Genomic DNA, 13,122 nt, shown 5'->3' with positions numbered 1-13,122 from the left:
CAGCCCCCACCTGTCCTCCGCTCTCCTGCAGCCCCCCACCTGTCCTCCGCACCTCTGCAGCCCCCACCTGTCCTCCGCACCTCTGCCCCACCATGTCCTTGCCCCCTCTGCAGCCCCCACCTGTCTCCACACTCTGCAGCCCACACCTGCCTCCACACCTCTGCAGCCCCCCACCTGTCCCGCTCTCCTGCAGCCCCCCACCTGTCCTCCGCACCTCTGCAGCCCCCACTTGTCCTCGCCTCTGCAGCCCACCTGTCCTCCGCTCTCTGCAGCCCCCACCTGCCTCCGCTCTCCTGCAGCCCCCACCTGTCCTCCGCTCTCATGCAGCCCCCCACCTGTCCTCTGCTCTCTGCAGCCCCCACCTGTCCTGCACCTCTGCAGCCCCCCCACCTGTCCTCCGCACCTCTGCAGCCCCCCACCTGCTTGCCCTCCTGCAGCCCCCCACCTGTCCTCCGCACCTCTGCAGCCCCCCACCTGTCCTTCGCCCTCCTGCAGCCCCCACCTGTCCTCCGCCCTCTGCAGCCCCCACCTGTCCTCCGCACCTCTGCAGCCCCCATCTGTCCTCTGCCCTCCTGCAGCCCCCACCTGTCCTCCGCACCTCTGCAGCCCCCCACCTGTCCTCCACCCTGCAGCCCCCCACCTGTCCTTCGCTCTCCTGCAGCCCCCCACCTGTCCTCCGCACCTCTGCAGCCCCCACCTGTCCTCCACACCTCTGCAGCCCCCCACCTGTCCTTCCCCCCCCTGCAGCCCCCACCTGTCCTCCCACCTCTGCAGCCCCCCACCTGTCCTCCGCTCTGCAGCCCCCCACCTGTCCTCCGCTCTCCTGCAGCCCCACACCTGTCCTCCGCACTCTGCAGCCCCCATTGCCTCGCACTCTGCAGCCCCCCCACCTGTCCCCGCTCTCCTGCAGCCCCCACCTGTCCTCCGCTCTCCTGCAGCCCCCACCTGTCCTCCGCTCCTGCAGCCCCCACCTGTCCTCCCTCTCTGCAGCCCCCACCTGTCCTTTGCCCTCCTGCAGCCCCCCACCTGTCCTCCGCACCTCTGCAGCCCCCCACCTGTCCTTCGCCCTCCTGCAGCCCCCCACCTGTCCTCCGCACCTCTGCAGCCCCCACCTGTCCTCCGCCCTCTGCAGCCCCCACCTGTCCTTCGCCCTCCTGCAGCCCCCACCTGTCCTCCGCACCTCTGCAGCCCCCACTGTCCTCGCTCTCTGCAGCCCCCACCTGTCCTCCGCACCCTGCAGCCCCCACCTGTCCTCCACACCTCTGCAGCCCCCACTTGTCCTCCGCCTCCTGCAGCCCCCACCTGTCCTCCGCACTCCTGCAGCCCCCCACTGTCCTCCGCTCTCTGCAGCCCCCCACCTGTCCTCGCTCTCTGCAGCCCCCACCTGTCCTCCGCACCTCTGCAGCCCCCCACCTGTCCTTACTCTGCAGCCCCACCTGTCCTCGCCCTCTGCAGCCCCCCACCTGTCCTCCGCACCTCTGCAGCCCCCCACCTGTCCTCGCTCTCCTGCAGCCCCCACCTGTCCTCCACACCTCTGCATCCCCCCACCTGTTCCCTCTTGCAGCACCTGTCCTCCACCTCTGCAGCCCCCCACCTGTCCTCCACACCTCTGCAGCCCCCCACCTGTCCTCCCTCTGCAGCCCCCCACCTGTCCTCCCCTCCTGCAGCCCCCCACCTGTCCTCCACACCTCTGCAGCCCCCCACCTGTCCTGCTCTCCTGCAGCCCCCCACCTGTCCTCCGCACCTCTGCAGCCCCCACCTGTCCTCCGCACCTCTGCAGCCCCCCCACCTGTCCTCCGCTCTCCTGCAGCCCCCCCACCTGCCCTCCGCTCTCCTGCAGCCCCCCACCTGTCCTCCGCTCTCATGCAGCCCCCCACCTGTCCTCTGCTCTCCTGCAGCCCCCACCTGTCCCTTTGCCCTCCTGCAGCCCCCCCACCTGTCCTCCCGCACCTCTGCATCACCCCCCACCTGTCCTTCGCCCTCCTGCAGCCCCCCACCTGTCCTCCGCACCTCTGCAGCCCCCCACCTGTCCTTCGCCCTCCTGCAGCCCCCCACCTGTCCTTCGCCCTCCTGCAGCCCCCCACCTGTCCTCCGCACCTCTGCAGCCCCCCATCTGTCCTCTGCTCTCCTGCAGCCCCCACCTGTCCTCCGCACCTCTGCAGCCCCCCACCTGTCCTCCACACCTCTGCAGCCCCCACCTGTCCTCCGCTCTCCTGCAGCCCCCCACCTGTCCTCCGCACCTCTGCAGCCCCCCACCTGTCCTCCGCTCTCCTGCAGCCCCCACCTGTCCTCTGCTCTCCTGCAGCCCCCACCTGTCCTCCGCACCTCTGCAGCCCCCCACCTGTCCTCCGCTCTCCTGCAGCCCCCCACCTGTCCTCTACTCTCCTGCAGCCCCACACCTGTCCTCTGCTCTCCTGCAGCCCCCACCTGTCCTCCGCACCTCTGCAGCCCCCCACCTGTCCTCCGCTCTCCTGCAGCCCCCCCACCTGTCCTCCACACCTCTGCAGCCCCTCACCTGTCCTCCGCTCTCCTCAGAGCACCTTCACTCCTCGGACTCAGTCCCAGCTCTCCCCCTGTGACTCTATTTTGTGTGTGAATAAAGCATCTTTGCAGCCTGCCCCATGTCTGTCCGCTTTTGTGTTCCTCCTGCGTTACTGATTCCTGACACTTTCAGTGATATTTGCATACAGAGCTGTAAAGAGCAATCACTAGAGGTCACGTAAGATACTGTGGTCAAGCCGGCCTCCACTCCGAAAACCCCGGTCAACTCAGCCAGTTATTTTGTGGTGCCTGTATATAGTAGATAACTCGGTAATGCAGTCCAAGAACGGAATTCAAAATAAAAGCACCAACCATTGAACACACTGCAAGTTCACATGAATTCAGTCATTTAGTCAAGTAGTTAATTAATTAATTGAGCATTTAAGGAGTTAATTCATTGATTATTTAATTAATTTTACCATCCTGATTCTGATCACACTGAAGCTATAAGAGATGGAGGCCATGACATTTCATCTGTGTGAATAATTAGTTCAACATAACAATAAATACAATATCTGGAGTTCCTGATGAGGAATTTCAAAATAAAAGCCCACTTAATAGTCAAATATTTTCAATATTTCCCAAAGTTCAGATCCACATTAAGAGGAAACTCCCTGTTTCCACAGACTAATTTCACTTCAGACTGATACTCAACCTCAGAGAGTCACTTATGTAATAAGATGTGGAATTTCAAAATAATAAAATAAAATAAGGGGCTAATAGCAGGCTATAATTTTGATAATCCACATCAGAGCTTCCTTTAATTATCTGAGTGCATCTCTGAGGTGGAGAACTATCAGTCTGATTGAAATTAGACTATGGTGACAGGTAGTTTTAAATCTAAAATCAAAGGGAAATATTATCAAAAATGTCACATGTAACTTTAATATTCAAAATCCTCATCAGATCTTCCTGGAATTACATGAGTGACCCTCGAGGTTGAGTTCTATCAGTCTGAAGTGAAATGAGTCTGTGGAAACAGGTAGTTTCTTCTTAATGTGAATCTGAATTTGAGGGAAATATTGAAAATATTTTACATTTCAAAGGGCTTTAATTTTGAACTTTCTGAAATGGAGAATTATCAGTCTGATGTAAAATTACTCTGTCGAAACAGGTAGTTTCCTTCTGATCTGATTTTAATCTGAATTAGGAGATTAATATCAGAAATGTTGTTTTAGAGGGTTTTAATTTTAAAATTCTACTTCAAAACTTCTACTTCACTGCATGACTCGCCGAGGTGGAGTACTATCAGTCTGAAGTGAAATGAGCCTGTGGAAACAGGGAGTTTCCTCTTAACATGAATTAAACTTGAGGGAAATGTTAAAACATTTGACTACTAAGTGGGCTTTTATTTTGAAATTCCTCATCAGAAACTCCAGCTATTGTGTTTATATTCATGTTGGATTAATTATACACACAGATGAAATGTCATGGCCTCCATCTTCTAAGGCTGGGAATTAGGATGGTAATATGAATTCAGTAAATAATCAATAAAATAATTCCTTAAATGATCAATTAACGAATTAACCAATTGTTTAATTAATTCAACAATCAATTAACAGACTGAGTGAATTCGTGTGAAATTGCAGACTGCCTTCATAAGTCTCTGCGTTTATTTTGAATTCTGTTCTGGAACTGCATTACTGTAATATTGTGTATACAGGCTACAGGCACTGCAAATTAACTAGCAGCTAGGTTGACTGGAGGTTCTGGAGTGGAGGGTGGCTTGGCCGCAAAAACTAAAAGTACAAACCAGGCAGCGATGCATGCTCCATTATCCAGTATCTTAAACAACTACAACTCAGGACCAAGACAGAAACAAGCTGAAACATTGCTGCAGAATTGATTTGTTTATATTGTTAAAATCATTATTAACCAGTGTTAATGAAGCAACCCCATTTTCTCATTTTGCTTCTTGATGCATTTTTTATTCAATATAATAATTAGTGTATGTTAAAGATTTTGCGGGAGGTGAGGTTCGCCCAGGGGCGTCATGAAAGCTAGGAATGCCACTGGTGGAGAGAATCACCTGGCAGACATCCCAACATGTTCTGTTACCCAACCCAGTCAGTGTTACACACTGCACTGATGCTGAACTCCTCCCCTTGTGCACAGGTAAACCTGTTCACCCACTTTGAATGATTCACTTGAAGCATTATGATCTGTGGAGGATGATGGAGTCAGTGTTTCTGGCTTTGCTGTTCACCTGTCTGAACCTTACAGGTAGGTTTTTATTACTCACACAGAGAGTTGTTCATTTGAAGGTAAGCTGCTGCACTTCTGTACGGGCCCGGTTCTAGGCATGGGCACGGGGGGGCAATGCCCCCCCAAATGCTTCGGCTGCCCCACCAAACCTACCCTGCTTCATTCCGAAAAAAAAAAAAAAAAAAAAAAATGCAGCTCAGAGTAATTACAGTACGCGGCTCTTCTGCCAACAGGAACGGGTCTCTCTCTCTTGCCCTGCATACAGTCAGCAGCAGCTTCTCTCGGTTAGCATCACATTAGATACCACGGGCACTCCAGACAGTTTTAGCCATAGGCTAGTTGTTAGCATGCTTGCTAGCAACTGCCAGTAGTAGCATAGTCCCGTCGGCGGCTGCAGCGGAGTTTGTCTCTGTCCCGCTCACGACATGGGAAGCCTCACAGGGCAGGCTACGTACCGGATGTGAAGCGGGTTTCAACTTTAAACCATTCGCTCGCCCCGCTGTTACGTTTTCCCGTTGACCCGCGAGTCTCCCCCACCCCGCCGACTGGATTAAACAACACACGTTAGTGAGAGGGGACTCCATTACCCGTTAATTCAGGTTAGCGCTGCCGGACACTATACTTCCTGGGGCCAGAGCCTCCGACAGCGGCTTCTCTGAGGCTGCTGGCATCAAGCAGGGAGAAAGGCAGCCACACACGACTTTCCAAAGAGCGAGAAAGTGGTACACAATAATATAGAATCAATCAGTCTGTCAAGATTTATTTATTTATTTTTATAGCGCTGTTTACAAAATTGCTTTAGTCACAGATTATAAAGGAACCTTTTTTGCCCCCCCACCATATTTTCCAACCTCCCTTTACATCTACCACCACCAGTGATCGAGTGGTGATACTGATCATGTGCAAATCGCAAAATAACCACAAGCCCTTATAAGTTGACCGACTAAATACACTATTCTCTGACAAGTGTTGTTCTGAGACCTAAATGACTATAAAGTCTCTTCAATTCCTTCACCTGTGCTAATAGAAATCTAATCAGTATATACCACATGTCAGTCTCTATATCACAGTCATGGTTACCCTCTACATACAGTCTACAGTCAAGAACTTTGACATCAGTCTGCATTGTTTTGTAGTGAAATTGCTAATTAAAATGTTCAAAAACGTGCATGGTTTTAAATAATACAAATCTACCTGCATTTTTTTTATTTGATTATTTGTTTGCAAAAGTTAAAAATGAAGCAATGCCTTCTGGGAATTTCAAGCCTGAATGAAGTAGACAGTCTGCGTGGTTGTTAGAAGTTGGAGATTGGAAATTGGTAACTGAGATTAGGCTAGCAAAAAAAATGAATCAAGCGATGGGGGGAGCGGAGACAAAGAGAGAAATCTAAGAGAGCATTGGCTGACGGTGAAAAATGCTGCAAACTGCCTGATTTGTTTTTAAAATCAAGTGCAGCTTCAGCTAGAAGAGGTAAACATGGATAACGATGATGGCAAGACATTTTTATTATGGAATGGCTGGCTCTGATGATTTTTTTTTTTTAATGCATTGGGGTTGTGCACTGATATGTCTATGTTTTGGTGCAGTTGTTTATAGCATCACTGGGGCTATCAAAAGTGTGTGTTCTTTGCGTGCGTCAAAAGTTCTATCTGCGCAATATTTAGGGTTAGATTCCATTTATATTAGATAACTAACTATATTTGGGTATTGATAAAGTTGTCCTCCTACAACGGGGGGTGGAGGTGGGTTTAAAATTCAAAATGCCAATTACATTGTAGTTTCACATTTAAATAGAAAATATGTTAGTAGACTGACATCAATAATTTGCTGGCCACAGTATATTTTTCTCCATCAATCCAGAAAAAGAATTCCTGTTAGAGCTTTGCCGATGTAACCACAGCGAATTGGCGATGCTTACGTCTGGGTTGGCATCATACAAAAAATCATCCCTATAGCAATCAAAACAGTGGTGACCCATCAACATTTCTTACTGCCCCCCCAATCAAGGCAGTCTAGAACCGGGCCTGCTTCTGTAGCTGCAGATCCACTCTGAGCATATTGACCTGTAATAATGTGATGAAAAACACACAGATTGAATTTGATCAGTGTGTTGTAAAAACAGGTATTTTTACTGTCAGCTTCATTCAGCTTCAGGTGTATAAATCTCTGTCCAGAGGGAGGAAGCTAAAATCATTGTGCAAAAAGTGGAAGTTGCCAGACAACACAACCATGATGTTAAGGTGAACTGATCTGCAGTTTCATGATTTCCGTTGCCACATGTTGTAAAGGATATTTAACATTTATTATATCTTTGTAATTCTCATTGTACAATACAGGAAGTTAGAACATAAGAGTAGCTCATCGCTTCAGTCAGCCTGAGTGTACCCAACAATATTTTCACTGCCAATACCAAGTTGCTGCTGTGTTTAGTCATCACAATGTTATCATTTTATTCACGGTCTGATCACAGAGTGTTTAAATGCTGACTGAGAATAATCTGTGAACTCAGAACTGTTTGAACTACACGAACAGATTCCTGTTTTATGTTTGATTTGTGTGAGTCGGAGTGTTGACTTGGAGATACAAAGTAAACTACCTCAAAACTGACACATCCAACCTGCACCACCTTCTCATCAGACACCTCCATCACACCTGCTCTGACTCCTCGTCTTCTGCTCAGCCAGAGGAGATAACAGCTGACAAAATGCTGTGTACCTTTTGAAATATGAATATGTTAGATTACTCTCCCCAGCCTGTTGTCACCCTTATTTCTGACGCACATGAGTGCTGGCGCCTGTTTCCTGCTTTTTAAATTAGTACCTGTGCTGCTGTTCAACCCACCTCTGCCCACTGTGTGTGTGTAATCAGGAAACTTTTTTAGAATAACAAACTGTCTTCAGTGTATTTGATGACATAATAATAGTATAGTATAATAACGTGCTCCTGTCTCCTGTTTGTTCTTCAGTTTTACTTGCAGCTCAAACACAGCTGATTGGTTCACATCAACCAATTGTAGCGCTGGTTGGTGATGACGTCATCCTGCCATGTCACCTTGAACCTGCAGTCAGTGTCACTTATGAGACAGTGGTGTGGTCCAAAGCAGGTTTGGAGCCAAAGTACGTCTACTATCACCAAGATGGACGACTGCTGTCTGAGAAACAAGATCCATCTTATTTTTTACGCATAAGACTGTTTAGAGATGAAATGCTGAGTGGAAACGTCTCCATGAAAACATTTACTGTGAAACTGTCTGATGCTGGAACCTACAAATGTTCTCTCCCTGCAATGAAGAAGGAAGCTGAGGTGGAACTTATTGTTGGTACGTCAAAAAGGTAGAATGGGATCATTCTACCCAGCGATTAGACTACATTTTCATGGAAACTTGAATGGATATCTGTTACTCAGATATTCGTATTTATATATGTACTTAATACTTTTTAATCATTATTGAGGAACAAAGTGTTTAATGATGCTTCAACAGGAAGTCTAACTGTGATCTTTGTTTCCCCAGGACAGTCTGATGTGATTGGCTCAGACCAGCCAGTTAAAGTACTGGTCAGTGATGACATCATCCTGCCATGTCACCTGGAGCCTCCACTGGATGTAACAACACTATCAGTGGAGTGGAGACGTGGTCCAGCCCTGGTCCACGTCTATAGAAACAGGAGAGATGATCCAGTTTCTCAGGACCAGAACTTCAAAGGTAGAACTTCTCTCTTCCCAGATGAGATGACCAGAGGAAACATTTCTCTAAAACTGACCAACGTCACTGAGCAGGATGCAGGAAATACACCTGCTCTGTTCCCAAACTGCACAGAAGCTCTGTTACACTTGTTGTTGGTGAGTACAGATAAACTGAAGCAATTTGAAATGCAATAAGAGAAAATATTAAAAACTTGTTCAAAGTATTTTAGCACTAAATGTCTAGTGTGTAAGATTTAGTGGCATCTATCAGTTTGGTTGCAGATGCAACCAACTGAACACCCCTCGTCTCACAACTCAAGCACCAGAAAAAAGCTTGTCAAAGTGTTTTCTGTAAATGCACACATATGTTCAAACATTATGTTTTTTATTTTGCAACTGTATTCGGATTCGGGCTTATGTAAAAAAAAAATTAAAATAAAGAATTGACCATTTCTAACAAAAAGTTGGAATTCTGAGAAAAAAGTCTTTCCTCAACAGAAACTCTCCTTGTTGTCTCTTGTTGGATATTTTCACACATTTTAACATTTTGTTTCATTTCCATCCACAGAGCCACCACCAGCCCGTGGTAAGTGTTTACTGTACACAGATATCATCAGTGTGTCATTCAACAGGTGAACTGTTCAGTAGTCAGGTGTTAAAGCACCATCTGCTGGACGGCTGTTGACCCTGTTCAGGCAGTTTTACCTTTATCAGAGTGGTGTGAAGTGGAATTAGTTCATTATTTGTCAAATTAAAATTCTCTTATTACTTGAAGACTTGTGGTGATCAGGTTTTTCAGAGAACAGTCTGCCTCCTAAAGTCAGAGGAGCATTTCAGTGCTCTGACAGGTTCAGTGGGAGACTCTAAGTTTATACTTTATTCCTGAACAGATGATCCATATTTGAGAAATGGATAAATGTTACCTTTGAAGTCCAAAGTGAAGAACAAATCCTGACTTGTTTCTCTGTTCTTTCAGGTTTTCACTCCACTTTAATAGTTATCATTGCTGTGATTGCTGTGATCACTGCGAGTGCCCTTGTTATTTACCTTGCTCTTTTTAATGGCAAATTTCTGAAGAACAAAAAGATCAGTAAGTCACACATTTCTCCTCTCTTTATTTCCCCTGTCTGTCTTAAAACACTGCTGCAACTGATAACATTTAAAACAACATTATACAGTGATAAATATGTATTATTTTTATTTAGACACTACTGTCATAAAAACAAATCAGCTTTCTGTAAGTATTAATCAGATGAAAAGTAATGTTAAGTACAGTGTTTTGTCTTGGAGTAAACATGCATGCTCAGACTGTCGAGGTTGTACAATCTCTAAAACTCTGAGCTAACAAAGCCTGAAACAGAGACGATAACTTCAGGCAGCAACATGCTAACAGCTAACCTGAAATGGACTGTTGATCAAAAACCGGCTTCATCAGACATTAATGTGAAAACAAAATTTAAATGACTTTTTTTGTTTTAACACAGGAGAAAGACAAAAGTTGCCAAAGACCAAGTCCAACATCTGGTAACTTCCTCCAGAACAAGGATCGAAACGGTGCCAGGCTGAAGTGTCATCATTTATCAGAGCCGACTAACAACCACTTTGAGCTCTGGCATTTTTTCAATGAAGATCATACAACACCTGTTAGTTTTCAGCTGATCATACAATAATGAAAAGATAATTATAAATATATACTCGCTTCCACACCCTGCACACTGGACTTTTAAAGTTCAGTAGTTGAGTAAATATTCTAAATCACTTTCTGTCTTTTCAGCGCTGCACACTTTACTGGCTTCATGAGCACTTTGATTGATGAGCGGTGACAATAAGAAGTACTTAAAATGCTCATTATTTCTGGGTGGCATCATCTGAATTTAAGCTTTAATTTCCCAGATCAACATGAATGTCTTTACTATTTAATTTCTATATTTATTTATTTTTATTTTGTGCCACTTAAGAAAATAGTGTTTTTGCTCCATTTCGTATAAATATTATCTGAAAAACAACCAAAATGTTTTCAAGTTACTGTTGTAAAAACAAAGCAACTTATTCTAAACCAGCAGACCCAGTCTCATCAGTGATACTGAGTGACCAAACTGTTTAATTATGTGAGAACTCACACAGATGACAAACTGAGTTTTTTTGGTTTATATGTAAGAGTCAGTCATAGACTGTTTTCTAATCAGGAAACTGAAGAGGTTTAGAGTCGGTGTTGACCTCTTTACAATATGTTCAACAAAACCACACGAGTTTCCAGTTACACTGTACAACACGATCGATTGAATGAAGCTAAACCTGTGAAAGTGAACAGTCCTGCTTGGTTCTCACATTACTCCTTTTTACTGACGTCATGTCATTCTGTAATATTTTCAGTTAAAATTGTTCTTATTTTGAATAGTGAGAACTGTTGTTCTGTTTGTGAGTTTGACAATGTCCTGTGTTTGTTTCCACTTCTGATGTATCATGTATCTTTAGAAATGTATTTTTTTTAGATTCTAAATTAAAGACTGACAAAAAAAAGTCAGATTTCTGAGAAAGTGAAGTCAATGGGTAGCAAATGTAAATACCATTTTTCTTTATTCTATTATGAGACTGTGCAATCAACGTTTACCTCATAATGACATCTTACCTCTGAACCAGCCGTGTGCTACATAAGAAAGATGTTATACCATCATTAAACTGATGATCCACAGTGCTACAATTCAACAAGGTTAGACTGAAGCATTCAAACAGAGAGCTTGATCCCAGAGTCAACGCACATTAATGTTGTCCTCTGATTGAAGAGTTATGTGGAAAAGTGGCAGCCAGAGAAAGAAGATGTGGAGAGTGGGATGTCATCTCCTCCAACCCCTGATAATACTTCCATCAGCTCAGGTTCGTCGAAAAAATGGGGGCTAAAGCCCCGAATGTTTTGCACTCCTAGCGACGCCCCTGGCCAAGCCTAAAAAAAGAGGCCAGCTAACCCACACAGCTCGCTATGTGACAGGCCTCAGTTTGTGGCTAACATGGTGAACAAGGCCAACAGAGCAGAGCTGGTTGTCACAGAAAGCAGGAAGTGAAATGAAGCCATGCAAGACGGAAAAAAGAAAAAAAAGGTGGAATTAAATTCTTCAAATGACTTCAGACTTTCTCTGCTCTGGTTTTCCTGCAGGAGAGATCGCCTGATCATCTGGTGCTCGACTGAAGAAGCACAATATGCCCAATATGAATGGAAAGAAGCTAATATTCTTATTTCCTTATTTATCTTCTTTAAGCATCTCTTTGCCAGTATAACACGACGCCTACATAGTTTAAAAAAATGATGTATGCACTGAACCAACCACAAACATTCTGGTTCTCCAAATCTGATGAGTCGTTTGTTTAAACATAAAGAAAGATGGCGGACACATTGTTTATGCTTGATGCTGTGTACCAAATATTATCTACATTTCTTATTCCAATGTAACGATTCCAACAGTTATATACTGCGTTAGGATGTTTTGACTTCTGGGCTGAGGTTTGCAATAAAATAACTTTGTAACACATTTAATATGGTCACAGTCAGGAACATTTTGAGCAGAAGTTCATCCGGTGGAAATACGTTTACCATATAAGAACTTCTTTGGTGACGTATCCACGATATGTATTCACTATATGCTGTGTAATACAATGTTTTTCTTTTGTATATAAAATGTGAGAGATAATCGCTGAAATACCATTTTTGTGTGTGTGTGTTAAAATATTTGCTATTCTTTATGGAAAGCAACAATTGATGTTACTTTGTAAATCGTGAAAAAATATTGTGTAGTTCATTTACAAACATTATTTGGATGCCATTAGTAAAATTACTAACTGGTAAACTATCAATTCATGTTGATTAATGTTGCTTATTATGAAGTGTAACTCATGTCATTAAGTTCTTTTCAGCAAAGAAATACGTTTAATAAATTAAGTCATCTTCTGTGGGAACTTGTGTCCAGCTTTCATCTGTGTGCTGCACTGATATTATTTCCTAAGTGATTATTGATCCTGTTAAAACACACATGTCTAAAAATATCCTGGTTCAGCTCTGAACGTAACTGCATTCATATTCAGATCTTATTCATCACATTACATCAGGGACAGACAACCGTGTGCCATAAAGACAAGGAGTGTACGTTATTATATCAATTTAAAGTACATGTCATAATTCATTATCTATTCCACAAACTCTCTTTGGAGTCCTCATTAACAATCTGTCATGTGCACTGAATTCCCAGCATGGAAAAATCTCCTCAGACACTGAGTGAAGCTGTTTCATTTCCTCCAAAGCAGCCACACTTCAGTCAGCACACAAAACAGAAAGTAAACAGCACAACTGTTGCACTCCATATTGAGCACAACAAGGTAATTTTGTCCTACTTACAAATAGTTTAACTACAGCAGCAACAACACAAGCAGATATCAGTTAATATGTTATTACTGATGAGGAGTTTCACTACTTGTTTTTGTCAGATGTCTGCAGTATTCAACTTGCTGGAGCGGTTGTAGATGACTCCTACAGCATGACAAGATAGGATTACTAGTTTGAGACAGCAGAAACACAGAGAAAAGCCCAAAGTCACAACTTCATTTTGAGAAACAAGCCAAAGATTGCTTAGAATAGGCAAACTTGGAAACCCTTTCTCTTTCATTTGGTGTTCTTGGACTGGATCGACACTTTGCTGCCTCCC

At 44.8% G+C, this 13,122-nt stretch overlaps 1 protein-coding gene across 1 annotated transcript in view; it reads left to right on the top strand.

Moving 5' to 3' along the window:
- Positions 1 to 11,617, top strand: part of LOC115577650 (Fc receptor-like protein 5) — a 43,093-nt gene extending 31,476 nt beyond the window's left edge. Inside the window, exon 5 of the mRNA XM_030410552.1 lies at positions 11,583 to 11,617. Coding sequence (XP_030266412.1) covers positions 11,583 to 11,596 — 14 coding nt within the window. The 3' untranslated portion in view covers positions 11,597 to 11,617. The remainder of the gene's footprint in view (positions 1 to 11,582) is intronic.
- Positions 11,618 to 13,122: the final 1,505 nt, after the last annotated feature.

Source organism: Sparus aurata, unplaced genomic scaffold (genome assembly GCF_900880675.1).
Source record: "Sparus aurata unplaced genomic scaffold, fSpaAur1.1, whole genome shotgun sequence".
Taxonomy (NCBI): Eukaryota; Metazoa; Chordata; class Actinopteri; order Spariformes; family Sparidae; genus Sparus; species Sparus aurata.
The sequence above is the reverse complement of the archived record's forward strand: the minus strand, read 5'-3'. Positions and strand labels throughout refer to the sequence as shown.